Genomic DNA, 16,835 nt, shown 5'->3' with positions numbered 1-16,835 from the left:
ATTGAGCTGCAGCTCCTTGGGGACAGTGTTAAGGAACTGGAGCTGCAGCCAATGGCCTTCGGCTCATACGAGAGGTGAGGAGGTGATAAGAGCTACAGGGAGGTAGTCACCCCTGCACCGCAGGAGGCAGGTATTTGGGTGACTGTCAGGAGCAGGAAAAGGAAATAGGGAACTGTATCTGTGGCTGTTCCCCTGAATAATAAGCATACCACTTTGGATACTGTTGGGGGAGGGGAACAACCTACCAGGGAGAAGTCACAGCAACCAGGTCTCTGGCACTGAGTCTGACTCTGTGATTCAGGAGGGAAGGAGGGAAGGGGGAGAAGGGGAGCACAGCAGTGATAGGGGATATTTTAATTAGAGGAGCCGGCAGGACAGTATGTTGCCTTCCAGGTGCCAGGTTCAGGACTGTGTTGGTCAGGTCTGCAGCATTCTAAAGGGGGAGAGTGAATATCCAGAAGACATGGTTCATATCGGTACCAAAGACATAGGCAGGAAAAGGGACGAGATCCTAAAGAGGGAAAATAGGAAGATAGGTAGAAAGCTGAAAAGCAGGACCTCAATAGTAGTTATCTTTGGATTGCTGCCTATACCACGTGCCAGTGAGGATACAAAGAGGATGATTTGGCAGATGAATATGTGGATGAGGAAGTGGTGCAGGAGGTAGGGTTTTAGATTTCTGGATCCTTAGGATCTCTTCCGGGGAAGGTATGACCTGTACAAAAACGTATGGGTTACACCCGAACCCAAGGAGATCAATATCCTTGCGGATAGGTTTGCTAGAGCTATTAGGGAGGGTCTAATCTAATTTGGCAGGGGAGTGGAAACTGGAGTGATAGGGCCGAGGATAGGGCACAAAATAAAGTTCATCTGCCATTTCTTTGCCCCACCGCCCAATTACTACCTCTCCAGCATCAAGCATCATTTACCAGCAGTCCAATATCCACTCTCGCCTCTCTTTTATTCTTTATATATCTGAAAAAAAGATTTTCTATCCTCTTTTATACTATTGGCCAGCTTACCTTCATATTTCATCTTTTCCTTCCTTCTGGCATTTTAGTTGCCTTCTGTTGGTTTTTAAATGCTTCCCAATTCTCTAACTTCCCACTAATTTTTGCTATATTATATGGCTTCTCTTTTGTTTTTCTGCTGTCTTCGACTTCCTTTGTCAGCCATTGTTGCCTCATCCTCTCATCGGTACAGGGGAGGCAATAACCATAGCCTTCGATGCTATAAGTTTCAGTTACTCCACTGTACAAAGTCTGTGATCAGTCTACAGAATGTGCCAAGGAGATTCTCCAAGATGTTGTCTGGGATGATGTGTCTCAGTTATGTGACAATAGATAGCTGGGCTTGTTTCTCCTGGAGTTGAAATGGCCAACAAGGAACATAAAGTTATGTGTAGTTCAGATAGAGAAAACAGGCATAAACCTTTCCCTATAGCAGAGGTATCTATAAGAGTACAGAAGGTATACTATGCTTTACTGTACTCTTCAATAAAATTTCTTCAGCCTTTTTTCTCTTTCACCCGTCACCTCCCAGCTTCTCACATCACTCATACTCCTCCCTCCACCCTCACCTGGACACATCTGTCACCTGCCATTTTATGCTTCTTCCTTTTCCTAAACCTGGCTTCTGCTCTTATCCTTTCCAGTCCTGATGAAGGATCTCAGTCCAAAATATTAACCGTTTGTTTTCCTCCATGGATGCGGCCTGAGCTGCTGAGTTCCTCAAGTATTTTGTACGTGTTGCTTAAGGAGACTTTTCACCCAGAAGATGATTAGAGCTTGAACCACATACCTTACACAGAAGTGGAGCCAAAGATTCTCATAGCATCTAAGTAGCGAGACAAACACTTGAAAGGCATGGAAGGCCACAGACCAAGTACTGGTAAAACAGGATTAGGCATGGAAGATTGGTCAAAGGGTCTGTTTCTGCGTTCTATGACTGCAGTATGTGCCACCTATTTTGCTAAGACAACCAGCTCCCATACTCTACTATTAAGAAGGATAAGGACAACAGGTGCATGAAAATTCCCCTGTAAAATATTACATAATGTCATAACTTGGAAATATAATCACTGTTCCTTCATCGGCTCTGGATCTAAATACAGGAACTCCCCATCGAACAGTAATCTTACAATGTACTTTCATCATAATGACTCAGATGTGGTTCACCACTAAGTGCTCACATGGCTTTGTCATCAATACGCTGACCTGAAAACATATTAAAAGCCAGTATCCTTATCCTCTGATGAAATTTGCCAAACAAGATTATCTCTGGAAATCTTTTCATTGCTGTTTTAGTGATTCTGTAAATACATAGAAACATAGAAAATAGGTGCAGGAGTAGGCCATTCGGCCCTTCGAGCCTGCACCGCCATTTATTATGATCATGGCTGATCATCCAACTCAGAACCCTGCACCAGCCTTCCCTCCATACCCCCTGACCCCCGTAGCCACAAGGGCCATATCTAACTCCCTCTTAAATATAGCCAATGAACTGGCCTCAACTGTTTCCTGTGGCAGAGAATTCCACAGATTCACCACTCTCTGTGTGAAGAAGTTTTTCCTAATCTCGGTCCTAAAAGGCTTCCCCTCTATCCTCAAACTGTGGCCCCTTGTTCTGGACTTCCCCAACATTGGGAACAATCTTCCTACATCTAGCCTGTCCAATCCCTTTAGGATTTTATACATTTCAATCAGATCCCCCCTCAATCCTCTAAATTCCAACGAGTACAAGCCCAGTTCATCCAGTCTTTCTTCATATGAAAGTCCTGCCATCCCAGGAATCAATCTGATGAACCTTCTTTGTACTCCCTCTATGGCAAGGATGTCTTTCCTCAGATTAGGGGACCAAAACTGCACACAATACTCCAGGTGTGGTCTCACCAAGGCCTTGTACAACTGCAGTAGTACCTCCCTGCTCCTGTACTCGAATCCTCTCGCTATAAATGCCAGCATACCATTCGCCTTTTTCACCGCCTGCTGTACCTGCATGCCCACTTTCAATGACTGGTGTATAATGACACCCAGGTCTCGTTGCACCTCCCCTTTTCCTAATCGGCCACCATTCAGATAATAATCTGTTTTCCTATTTTTGCCACCAAAGTGGATAACTTCACATTTATCCACATCAATCAGTTTATATAATATGAAAATGAACCTCACTGATACAATGTGATTCTGAGATAAAAATTTCTTGATGAAAAATTTTAAATAAATGTTGGAAGACACAATTTTTTTTTAAATAACAGGAGCTCAATGTGCAGTGAGTCATAAGGAAAGAAATATGGAGGAAAATAAAATACTTGCTTAAAATACTGACATTTTGGGACTGGAACTGTACTTTTTTAAAAAAATCAAAGGGTGTAATGCCCTCTAGTGTTGTACAAAGCCAAAACATCATACTGCTTATAACAACATACTGAACTTCTCTCAACAAATTATTTCAAAAGGTATCTGACTCCAATTTATTTTACCTTTGCTTTTATATTTTCCTGACTCTTGCAAACAATATTAGAAAAGTTCCCAAACAAAAAAAAAAGCAGATTCACCTAAGTTAATGCCCTTTGACATGACAATCTCAACTTGTGTAAACACTGTTCTTAGAAGAGGCCAAAGTTGAGCCTCAGCTCTTTTGGTATGCTCCTCTCTTATGTACCTGTGGATGCCATCACTACAAGACATTGTCATTATGGATGCCTTCCTTCTTTTTTTAAAAAAAAGAGTACTTAATAAAAGGGTGCTCCCATCTTGCTGCTTACTACGAGGTGATTGATAAGTTTGTGGCCTAAGGTAGGAGATGAGTTATACCGCTCTCCTTACATTGGATTAAATTATTAGATTATGAGGACACGCAGTCCTCTTTTATTGTTATTTAGTAATGCATGCATTAAGAAATGACACAGTATTCCTCCGGTGTGATATCACAGAAACACAGGACAGACCAAGACTGAAAAACTAACAAAAACCATATAATTATAACATATGGTTAAAACAGTGCAACAATACTATAACTTGATGAAGAACAGGCCATGGTCACAGTAAAAAAAATTCAAAGTCTCTCAGAAGTCCCATATCTCACGCAGACGGGAGAAGGAAGAAAACTCTCCCTGCCATGCCTGACCGCAATCTGACTCTGAGTCGTCCGAAAACTTCGAGCCTCCGATCAGCCCTCCGACACTGAGTACCGAGCACCATCTCTGCCAAATGCTTCGACCCCAGCCTCGGTCACCAGCAGCAGGCAAAGCTGGGGATTTTGGGGCCTTCCCTCCGAAGGTTCTCGATCACACAGTGGCAGCGGCAGCGAACAGGGCATTTCAGAAGTTTTCTCCAGATGTTCCTCTGTGCTTCTCACGTCTGTCTCCAAAAAATCAGAATTGTGCACGGTACCCTACTTACAAATACAATATCATTTCACCGGAGAGCTGCACGTGCTGCGTCGCGCCGCCATCTTCTCCTCCCACCACAGTTATTATCACTGTTAGTAACAGAGTTATTATCCTCCCGCCAGAGTTATGAACATGCACGTGCAGTTCAACTCTGTGGGTGAAAATGCAGAAAGTTTGAAGTTAATAACTCACCTCCTTCTACCTTAGGCCACAAAGTTATCAATCACCCCTGCTGTGGACCACTTTCTGGAGGTCCAAGATGCCCACTTCTACAAAGAAGGGATCTGTATGCTCCACGACCACTGGACTAAGTGTGTAAATGTGGGAAAAATAAATGTGCTAGGTTTTCTAAAATTGACTCCTTAGACCACAAACTTATCAATCACCCCTCGTAGTAGCTTCTAAACTTCTCCAAAATCCAGACTGTGCTAATATTTGACAAAGGAAACTGAAACCCTGAGTTTGAGCTACCCAAAGTTTATAGATTTCCAAGACCTAAAACTGAACATCTTTTCTCTTAGCCAGTTTTCTGTGTTCTTGGAAACTAATGCTCGACACACTAAATCTAAAAGCAAATTACATTCATTTCAACAGAACACGACCAACATGTAATTATCTTAAATAATTTCATTTGATGTGTTGGTCTGAATTTTTTTCTTCTATAAGTGCCATGAGTTTGCTTTTAGTCTGCACTTTTTTCTGCATTGTCCTGGATAACTTTTACTCCCAACATTTCAGATCAATTAAACAGTTCAGCAGCCAAAATCTGCTTGTAAATAGATTTGCCCTTTAAATATCTTAAAGTAATAGTTCTCAACTTGGGCCGTATCATGCCCCTTGAGCGGCAGGGTAACCACCAGGTGCCATAGATAAGGTCTTAAATATACCCAAGTAATTTACTTGTGATCTTTCTAAAAATACAAAATTTTAAAAAATACACACACATACACGTCCCAAAGATTTCCAAGTTCAGTACCAACTCTTTAGAAAGCAGTGACCTTTGACATCATCAGGTACTCATGGGGGATGGAGTGGAACATGCTTATTTTATATGTATCTTTTAGTTAAACAGGTTAGGGGGTCACTACTCTAAGGATCAGTACACCAATGCAGAAATACATGTCTCAACTTTAGCTCTTCAGCAGGATCATTACTAGATATCTACTTAAGATTAATTTGATTCACCTACAACACAACTATTGAACAGAAGTTGTAATTTCCTTTATTACTACCTTAGTATAAAAGATGTACCTTTAGAACAGAGATAAGGAGGAATTTCTTTAGACAGAGAGTGGTGAATCTGCAGAAATCAATGCCACAGACAGCTGTGGAGGCCATATCATTAGGTATATGAGAAATGGAGGCTGATAGGTTCTTGTTAATTAAAGGTGGTAAAGGTTATGGCGAGAGGCAGGAGCATGGAGTTGAGAGGGATAATAAATCAGCCATGATTGAAGACCCAATGGGCCAAATGGTCCAATTCTGCTCCTATGTCTCATGGTCTACTTAAGTCCGATCTCATGGTCATCAGTAAAGCAATGGTTGACGACTTTAAGCACTAATCCACTAATTTATCACCAGACCCCAACAAAATAATTTGGGAATAGATACTGCCTGAAACATCACCAAATTAAATACTCAAATATGAAAGTCAAGTACCTCAAGCCGAGGTAGCTCTTGTACAGTTATCTTGGACTCAATTTGCTTTGGAGCTTCATCAGATTCCTTTGGCTTCTTTTTCTTCTTCTTCTTCTTTTTTACTTTTTCAGTTTCTTCTTTCAGATTTATTTTATTTTCATTTCTCTGCAATAATTTTGCATTTCACATTTGATCACATAAACAAATAACAATGAGAATAATTTTAAGGTTAAAAATTATAAAATAACCCACAATTTTGGCTTCATCCTGACCTGAGCAACTTTATGAGCAGATGTCTTTGGTGAAGCTGAACTGAGAACTGGTCTCTTAGGTGCTTGTGAAACAATTGTGGCCCACGACAACACAGGTGGAGTGGCAATCGATGATACAGACAAAGAGGACATGACCACTGAACCTTTTAGAAAAAGAAAAAATACAGTAACAATGTATTTTGTACCATCAATACACCAAAATACAGAAATATTAGTTTGCATTCAGACTCTGGTTTATTTAAAATAGAACACCAGCATGAGAAAATAATTTATTGTGATGTTTTAAAAATCATGTTGAAAGGAATAAACAATGATCTTACAGCATACTGATCACTTCCTTTTCGTTCTGCTTCATTGTTAAAACCAAATCAATCCTTATTTAACAATGAAGCTGAACAAAAAAGAAATGACTTGGGAGGTTATCACAGCATGGGATTATGAAAGATCTCCCTTTTGACCATCAGTACCACATGTAATTTTCTGAATATTTTATAATTTTCCAAAAAAACTAAGATGCTAAATGAATCATGAGACACAGAAACAGACCCTTTGGCCAAACCAGTACAGAATGACACATTCACTCTAACCTTACTTAATTTTAATCCTCCTCACAAAACAGCATTCCTCACAGATTCTATCACATATAGCAACCAACATGACTTTGGAATGTGGGAGGAAACCAAAGTGGCTTGGAGAAGCTCACATAGTTACAGGAGTGTGCGGAGACTCCATACAGATATCACTGAAGTCATTTGGGCTGTGAAGCAACAATTCTACTAGCTGCATAATTAAGCTGCCCTAACATTTTGGACATTTGAACATTTTGACTTGTGTCTCTGAATGTAAGAAAATAAATGGTGTCATGTTGCCTGACAGTAAGTTCAACTCACTAAGAGATAAAACTTTGTATAATTTTTAAAAAATACTTTTTGCAATTTATTTGATATAATTAGAAATCTTTATGAATGTTTAATTTGATATTTTAAAATAGTTTATGTTAAGAACAGTTAAATGAGCTGTCCTAAACCAGAAAACTAGCTTTTCTTCCCCCCAAAAGATTTTACTAGGAAACAATTTCTAGACATAGTATAACCCAAAGTATAATCAAGTATTTATGTTTAATTTTTCTACCTGTGGTAGTGGTGGAACCAGAGAGAGTGCATTTTTCTGAATTCACAGGAAATCCAGATGAGGAAAATGTTTGCAATGCTTCATCCTAGATTAAATGCAAGATATTGCACTGTTATAAAGAGAATAGAATAGAAGTGGAGGTAGGAGCAGGCTTCTTGTGCGTACTGTACTCTTCAATAAAATCATTGTTGACCATTTAATTCAGTGCCACTCTACTACATTAACCTCAGATCTCTCAATTCCTTCAAAAGAAAGAGATTGGTCTATTTTAATTGTACCCAGTGACTGAGCCCTAAATAGAGAGCTCCAACTGACCTTCTCCAGATGAACACATTTCTTCTCACCTCAACCTGAATGACTAGCCCCTCCAAAGAGCCCTGCCAGAGAAAACATCGGCATCAGGACTGCATCTCTCCTGCGAAGTCCCATGACGATGCTGAATGATATCACTTCTCATCTGCTTAAACTTGAGAAGATATTGACCCATTGTTTTTTTTAATTCACAGAGAAACACTCTATTTCTTCCACAAATCCATCTGGTGAAGACCAATTTTCTCATTATGGAAAAGTGAGCACAAATAAAGTGCAAATATAGATAATTAGCTGTTAGAAAAACCATTATCTGTGTTTTAATATAGTTTGCAACTTTCAATGATAAGCCACAACATTCATAAATAAAATATATATTCAATGAGATGACAAATTCAAAACAAATTCTGCTATGAGAACATTTTCATAACTCAAATAAAAATATCAATGTCTGTGCAAAAGCTACAAATTAGAGCAGGATCAGCAGCAGTGGAGGTGAGGGAAGAATCGAGGGGAAACTGAACCCTTGCGATTGGCAGTGACAAAGATTATGAAGAGATTCATGTTTCTGTGAGCAATTCTTCAGGAAATAAATGACTACTGAAACTGCACAACTCCAGAAATCAGCTGTCGATTATCAAGCAAAATGCAAATCATCTGCATATTCCTGGGTAGCTTTGCAGAACCCACTTAACACAGCACATACAGCACTTTGATTGCCTGGTTGCAATCCATGCTCGAGTTGTAAAATGAATTATCCTATCAGCTCCAAACCCAACCAGACCACAATAAAAGTATCAGATTCTACCCCAAACACAACAGATTCTGCAGCTGCTGAAAATCCACAGTACTGCATATAAAATACTAGAGGAACTCAACAGGTCAGGCAGCATCTATGGAAAGGAATAAACACTCAACGTTTCGGGCTGAGAGCCTTCTTCATTTAATTCAGTGCCACTTTACTACACTAACCTCAAATTACTTAATTTCTTCAAAAAATAAATCAATCTATTTTGATTGTACTCAGCGACTGAGCCCCAAGTAAAGAAAAGGGGGAAGAAAACAGAATAAGAAGGTGGGGGTAGAGGGGAAGGAGCACAACCTAAAAGGTGATAGGTGAATTCAGATGAGGAGGAAGGTAGGTGGCTGGGGGAAAGATGATGAAATAAAAAGCTGGGAGGTGATAGATGAGAAAGGTAAAGGGCTAAAGAAACAGGAATCTGATAGGAGATGAGAGTGGACCAAGGGAGATAGGAAGGAGGAGGAGCACTAGGGGGAGGTGATAGGCAGGTGAGGGATGAGAAGAGGCAAGAGGAGTGCCAGAAGGGGAAAAGGAAGGAAAAAGGGGGAAAATTACCAGAAGTTAGAGAGATCAATGTTCATGCCAACGAGTTAGAGGCTACCCAGACAGAATAAGCACTGCTGCCCCTCCAACCTGAGAGTGGCCTCATCATGGCAGTAGAGGCGGCCATGGACCAACATGTCAGAATAGGATTGGGAATTGGAATTAAAATGGTTGGCCACCAAGAAATCTCACTGTTGCTGATGAAGCAAAGGTGCTCGACAAGGTGGTCCCCCAATCTACGTTTGGTCTCAACAATGTAGAGGAGACCGCATCAGGAGAACCTTCAACTGTTACCTCACCAGGAAGGACAGACTGGGACCCTGAATGGTGGTGACGGAGGAGGTAAATGGGCAGGTGTAGTACTTCTTCCGCTTGCAGGGATAAGTGCCAAGAGGGAGATTAGTGGGGTAGGAGGGATGGACAAGGGAACCATAGAGAGAACAATTCCTGTGGAAAGCAGGAAGTGGAAAGGGGTGTTGTGGTGGTGAAGATGTGTTTGGTGGTAGGATCCTGTTGAAGGTGGCAGAGGTTGTGGAGAACGATATGCTGAACACAGAGCTCATAAGGTGGTAGGTAAGGACTAAAGGACCTCTATTTCTGTTAAGGCAGTGGGAAGGTGGGGAGAAGGCAGATGTCTGGAAAATGGGGGAGATGCAGGAAACTCTGTTCTTTGAAGAAAGAGGACATCTCTGATGCTCTGGAAAGAAAAGCCTCAACCTAGGGACAGATGCAGTAGAGGTGAAGGAACTGAGAAAAGGGTATTAATTTTTTTTTAAACATGTGACAGGATGGGAAGGAGTATAGTCAAAATAGCTGTGAGAGTTGGTAGGTTTACAAGTTGGGGAGTGTTATCACTGAAGGCTTGGAACATGAACTGTTCCATGTTGCCAAAGAAAAAGCAGGTGTAGCTGGGTCCCATGCAGGTACCCATGTCTACACCTTAAGTTTGGACTAAGTGGGAAGAGCCAAAAGAAATTATTGATTGTGAGAACTAACTCACCAGATGAAGGAGGGTAGTGGTGGAGGGGAACTGGTCATGTCGTCTGTTGTTGAAAAAGAAGTGGAGAGCTTTAAGGCCTTCTTGATAGGGGGTAGAAGACATGGTGAAAATGAGGCGGTTATTGCCGGGGATTTAAAAGATGTTGAAGAGATCAAGAGCATGTGAATTGTCACAGATGTAGGTGAGAAGGGACTGAATTGAGGACAACATGAGTTCAGGGAACTATGAGGCTGGTAGCAGTGAATGGGAGATCTCCTGAGTCAATGAGGTTGGTGATGTGCGGGAGACAGTGGCCTGATAGCCCTGAGTAAGGGTCCTTTGCAAGAACAGATGTGAGAGTTGCCACCTGGCCTCAGCAAGGTAGAGGTCAGTACGCCACACTACAACAGCAACCCCTTTGTCAGTGGGTTTGATGGCGAGGCTGGAGAGTGGAGGGCAGTACGTTCAGAGGGTGTAATGTGTTCGAGTAGGAGGGAGGAGTGCTGCAGTCAAGGTGGCTGATGTCAGCAATTAGAGTGGAAAAGATGCAGAGCAGGGTTATCCAAGGAGAGGTGGGTTAGAAACAGGAGAAGGGGTCAGTCAGGTTGGTGGGGGGGGGGGGGGGAGATATCCTTGTCAAAAAAATAGATTCTACTCCTGCCTATCTCAACAAATCAGAATTCCAGGATCACACTGGAATGAAAAGACAAGATACTAGAGATATCTTTCTTTCCTGCTTCTTTATTTACTGCATATATTTCTTTATCAGTATGACCGATCATGAGGTCGCCTTTCTTACTTACAACCTTTGTCCAACAAACTAAAATTCAGAGCTACAATATGGAATAATAGGTATGATTCATTTTGTAGGTGTGGCAGAATGCATAGATTCAACAGCTATTGACACAAATGGTGGTCAAAACACCAAGCCCTGGCCCAGATGTTTCCTTTCTAACAGCTTACACCTGCATATTTCTGCCTCTCAACCAAGCTCCTGTCAATTTCAAATTTTACCCTTGAATTAGCATTTTAGGTTTAAATCCAAAATTTCCCAAACGACTATTTCTTACTGCATACACCTGGCAATTCATCAGATCCTGAGATTTTAAAATTTAGGTGACAAGCTCATGAATTACAACAGGCAGATCAAGTTAATTATTTTAAATTTAGAACATTTAACAATATGATATTGGAAAAGACTGAATCTTTTACATTATGCTGGTGTGATTGTTAAACTGATAGTGTGAAATAATTTGATTTGGTGTAAAGCATTATGCTTTGGGACTGGAATTAAATGGTCATTTTCAGGATTACATGTAACAAATCAAAGGGATCAGATCTGGGGTATCAGCTATTTTAAATTTATATTAACGAAGGGACTTGGGAGTATTGTGTCCAAATTTGTTGGGAGGTTATCAACCTGAAAAGTTGACTTTCTTTTCTCTTTCTTACCTAACCTACTGAGTAGTTCCAATAATTTTATGACATTAACAAATATTTATATTCAGAGGGATCCAAGTATCTTAAGACAAGGCTCACAGAAATTTAGCCTGCATGTAAAGAAAATGTTTAGGAAGACTAATAAATTGTTGGCCTTCAGTGAGAGAGGAATGAAGTTAAGTAGAAAATCTAGGAGGTCAGGGAGATTCAGAACCAAAGTCCTTAGGAGCTTGCAAAGCTTTAGGATATGGCTTTAACATACTCCAAGCTTTTTTGTGGACAGGACCTATTTGTCCACATGATGGCATTGTTATACTACTGTACTGCAGCCCCTTGAAACAACTCATGATAATTGTCAGACTCACTAAGCAGTAGTCATTAAGGGACATTGTCTTGTTTTTCTTAAGTATTGGGATGATAGTGGTCTTTTTAAAACAGCTGGGAACCTCAGATTGAAGCAAGAAGAGGTCCAGATGCTTTCTGTAGGTTCACCCTCTTGAGGAGAGGACATATGTCTGCAATGGTGAATGTGCGTTCTGGTGCATAGGAGACTATCAGAGTGGTAATAACATACTAGTCCCCTTCCGCTCAAAATATGCACAAAATGCATTAAGTTCATCAGGAAGGCATGTTGTGACGCTACCTGATTTTGTTTTGTAGCTTGTCATAGCACGTAAACTCTACAACCGATGGCTGGTCTGAACTCAGTTTTGGATTGATACTTTCTCTTAGCTTCTCTGATAGTTTTACAGAGGTTGTATCATAACGTCTGTGCAGCTATCAGATATATGATTAAATATATTATTAAAGCAGTTCAAACACAGTACAATGATTTCTAATTTAATTGTTGTTCCACTTACCGCCTTTGATGTATCATCAGCAGGCCATACTTTGACAGACTCTTTAGAAACTTCACTCGAATCTTGAAATGTTTTGAGACCATGGCTACATTGCTTTACTACTGCACTCTGCATTTCGGGCAAATCTCTTGATGAGACTTTAGCTGTGCTATCAGTCTTAGGCTCAAGTTCATTTAATATTTTCTGAGGTGGCTTACATTTGCTGTGCTGCTGTTCGTTAACCTGTTTGTTCTCTATATGTGAAAATTAAAATTAAAAAATATATTAATTAATATGAATGCCTGGAAGACATAAATCAGTCACTGAGAAAGAAGCCAGATCACAGTAAAACAGATACAAGTGAAGTTTTTTATGTTTTTCATGGTCATGTAAGGATGCTTACAAAGACAATACTGCATATCATCAATTATAATAGAACTAACTAAAACAGCTCTCTAGATTTACAGAAGCAAAACTGAATGTCACTTTAAGTAATTATTCAAATAGTGTTAGAAGAATTGTCTGTTAACCGGAATGTAAAATCGTTAAAAATAGTTCTCAAATCTAATTTACATCAAAACAGTACTTAAACTATATAATTGTGAAATATTTTGAAAAATTATATGCAGAAAATTACAGGCATCAAAACAATTTTTAACAAGAAGTGTTCTTACCTCTTTTGGTTATATTATCTCTAGATACATGAGGTTGTGGCAATTGTTCACCCGTTTCTGATAATTCATTTATATTTTGCCCCTGGTTTCTTAATTCCTTTCTTGATCTTGCTTCCTATAAATTACAAACAGTACTACTGTCAGTGAGTTGGTTTACCACTTTGGACATTTGCCTGCAACAACACAGACCACAGAAAATACATTCACTTTCATTTACTTACGGAAGCAAAGAAAGTGGCTAATTTAAAAAGATATTTTTTGTCTCTTTTTAACACTTTGGAGAAGTTTGTTCATTAGTGATATACACCTCCATGAATATTGCAGTCAGGTAACATAATGAGAGTTGATTTAGTACTTCATAACACCATAAGACATAGGAGCAGAATTAGGCCATTCACCCCATTCAAGCCTGCTCCGCCATTCCACCATGGCTGATTTATTATCCTTCTCAACCCCCATACTCATGGCTTCTTCCCATAACCTCAGACGCCCTGATTAATCAAGAACCTATCAACCTCTGCCTTAAATATACCCAATGATTTGGCCTGCAGGGACATCAGTGGCAATCAATTCCACAAGTTCACCACCCTCTGGCTAAAGAAATATTTCCTCTAAATGGATGACCCTTTATTCTGAGACTGTGCCCTCAGATACTAGACTACCACACTATAGGAAACATTCACTCCAGATCCACTCTAGGCCTTTCAATATTCAATAGGTGTCAATGAGAACGCCTGCACCCCCATTCTTCTAAACTCCAGCTTCTACAGACCAGAGCCATCGAATGCTCTTCATACAGTAGCACTTCCACTCCTGGGATCACTCTCTGGAACCTCCTTTGGGCTCTCTCTAATGTCTTCACATCATAAGGGGCTCTAACTGCTCACAATACTCAAAGTGCAGTCTGACCAAATCAGAGTAAAGCATCAGTATTACATCCTTGATTTGTACTCTAATCCTCATGAAATAATAGCTAACATTGCATTTGCCTTCCTTACCACTGACTTAACCGTTAGGGACTCCTGCACGAGAACTCTTAAGTCTCTTTGAACCTCTGATTTTTGAATTTTCTCGCCATTTAGAAAATAGTTCATGCCTTTATTCCTGCTACCAAAGTGCATGACCATGCATGTCCCTATGCTGTAATCCATCTGTCACTTCTTTGCCCATTCTTTCAGTCTACCCAAATCCTCCTGCACACACCATGCTTCCTCAACACTTCATGGCCCCCCCACCTATCTTCATATCATCCACAAACTTGGCCACAAAGTCATTAGTTCCTTCACTCATATAATGTGAACGGTCCAACACCAATACCTGTGGAACACCCCTAGTAAACAACAGCCAACCAGAAAAGGCCCTCTTTATTCCCACTCTTTGCCTCATGTCAGTCAGCCAATTTTCTATCCATATAATACCATGGGCTCTTATATTTCTTATAATACCATGGGCTCTTATTTTGCTAGGCAGCCACATGTGTGGTATCTTGTCAAAAGCCTCATTAAAACACAAAAATACAACATCCACTGACTTTCCTTTGTCTATCTGGCCTGTTATTTCCTCAAAGAATTCCAGCAGATTTGTTAGGCAAAAATTCCCCGTTAAGGAAACAATGTTAACTTTGGCTATTTTGTCATGTGCCTCCAAGTGCCCCAAATCCTCTTCCTTAACAGGCTCCTTTCCAACCACTGAAGTCAGCCTAACTCACCTTTAATTTCCTTTCTTCTGCTTCCCTCCTAAAGAGTGGAGGGATAGTTCCAATTTTCCAGTCCTCTGGAACTATTCCAGAATCTAGTGATTCTTGGAAGATCATTACTAATGCCTCCACAATCTCTTCAGCTACCTCTTTCAGAACCCTGGGGTGTAGTCCATCTGGTCCAGATGAGATTTATCTACCTTCAGACTTCTCAGCTTCCCAAGCACCTTCTCCTTAGTAATAGCAATGACACTCACTTCTGCACCCTGACACTCTTGCATTTCTAGCATTCTGCTAATGCCTTACAGTAGTGAAGAATAATGCACCATACTTAAGGCCAATTTATACTTCTGTGTCGAATCTATGCCGTAGGTACGGCATACCTATGTAGCCTGACGCGCACCTCCCCAAAAATGTAACTAAGCGTTGCGGCGATGCAGACCGCAACAACTGTGATTGGTCTGCTTGGTAGCATCGTATTTCCTCCTACGCATTTCCGGTTGCTTCTTCTCCTCAAATCATCAAATCTACCTGCCAACATCCGAAAATGTTTGAAATGCATTTGCTCATCCATGTCTCTCAGTGGCCGGACAAGCACAGAAAATTCACCCTCCTTCTGCCTCAATCCGTTCAATGGTCGTACACACCATCTCCTCCGACACCTTCTCTCTTTTCTGCATTGCAGTAATTTCAATAAAAGTAACTCTTGTTCAACATTTATTAGCTCCAAGTTCAACATCATGTGCTCAGTTTCAATTGCTATTGTTTGAAGTACACAAAGAAACTCAACACAGTGGCATAGAAACCCCACCGCCAACTAGCGTTTTGGCAGTGAATTACAGAGTGACGAAGACACACCCACGCATTAAGTATAAATGCTCACAATGGCGTAGGCCACAGTGTAGAGCCTATGCAGAAGTATAAATCAGCCTTTACTAAACTCGACAGCCACTTCTTCATCTCCCATTACTACCTCTCCCGCATCATTTACCAGCAGTCCGATATCCACTCATCTCTTTTACTCTTTATACATCTGAAAAAAACATTTGGTATCCTCTTTTACAAACGTATATTACTGGCTAGCTTACCTTCATATTTCATACTTCTTAGTTGCTTTCCGTTGGTTTTGAAAAGCTTCCAAATCCTCTACCTTCCCACTAACTTTTGCTATATTTCACGGCCTCTCTTTTGCTTTTATGCGTCTTTGACTTCCCTTGTCAGCCATGATTGCCTCATTCTCCCTTTAGGATACCCCTTCACCTTCGGGATGTACCTTTCCTGCGCCTTCCGACTTGCTCCCTGAAACTCCAGCTATTGCTCTTCCACTATCGTTTCTGCTCCCTGAAACTCCAGCTATTGCTCTTCCACTATCGTTTCTGCTAGTGTCTCTTTCCAATTAACTTTGGCCAGCTCCTCTCTCATGCCTCTGTAATTCCCTCTACTCTACTGTAATATGGATATTTCCGATTTTAGCTTCTCCGTCTCAAACTGCAGGGTGAATTCTATCATATTATGATCACTGCCCCTAAGGGTTCTTTTATCTTAAGCTTAATTAAATCTGGGATGTTTTACAACACCCAATCCAGGATTCCTAGAGGGGTCAACCACAAGTTGCTCTAAAAAGCCATCTCATATGTAGTCTACAAACTCCCTCTCTTGGGATCCAGCACCAAACTGATTTTCCCAATCTACCTGCGTACTGAAACCGTGCATCACTATTGCAACATCAGCTTTTGTACATTCCCTTTCTATTTCTCGTTGTAATTTGTAGTCCACATCCTGGCTACTGTTCAGAGACCTGTACTCCCATCAAGGACTCTTTACTCTTGCAGTTTCTTAACTCTAACGATAGTACTCTACATCTCCTGATCCTCCATCCCACTCCCTCTGCCTACCTGCCAATCCTTTTGATACAATGTGTAGCCTTGGATGTTAAGCTTCCAAATCAGTCACGACTCAGTGATGCCCACAACATCATACTTGCCAATCTCTAACTGCGCTGCAAGATAATCTACCTTATTCCATATACTGTGTGCATTCAAATATAACACCTTCAGTTCTGTATTCATTACCCTTTTTGATTTTGGCCCCCTGTTACATTTTAATTCATCCCACTGAC

General features: G+C 40.6%; 1 protein-coding gene across 5 annotated transcripts in view; it reads right to left on the bottom strand.

The window, feature by feature from the left end:
- Positions 1-16,835, bottom strand: part of secisbp2 (SECIS binding protein 2) — an 83,952-nt gene that overhangs the window by 42,579 nt on the left and 24,538 nt on the right. For all 5 annotated transcript variants that reach the window (XM_072281666.1, XM_072281670.1, XM_072281667.1 and 2 more), the window contains 5 exons: positions 13,021-13,135; positions 12,368-12,600; positions 7,435-7,519; positions 6,304-6,446; positions 6,053-6,196 (listed from right to left, as the gene is read on the bottom strand). In XM_072281666.1, the coding sequence (XP_072137767.1) occupies positions 6,053-6,196; positions 6,304-6,446; positions 7,435-7,519; positions 12,368-12,600; positions 13,021-13,135 (720 nt within the window). The remainder of the gene's footprint in view (positions 1-6,052; positions 6,197-6,303; positions 6,447-7,434; positions 7,520-12,367; positions 12,601-13,020; positions 13,136-16,835) is intronic.

Source organism: Mobula birostris, chromosome 17 (genome assembly GCF_030028105.1).
Source record: "Mobula birostris isolate sMobBir1 chromosome 17, sMobBir1.hap1, whole genome shotgun sequence".
Classification (NCBI taxonomy): Eukaryota; Metazoa; Chordata; class Chondrichthyes; order Myliobatiformes; family Myliobatidae; genus Mobula; species Mobula birostris.
This window is presented reverse-complemented; position numbering and strand designations above follow the sequence as displayed.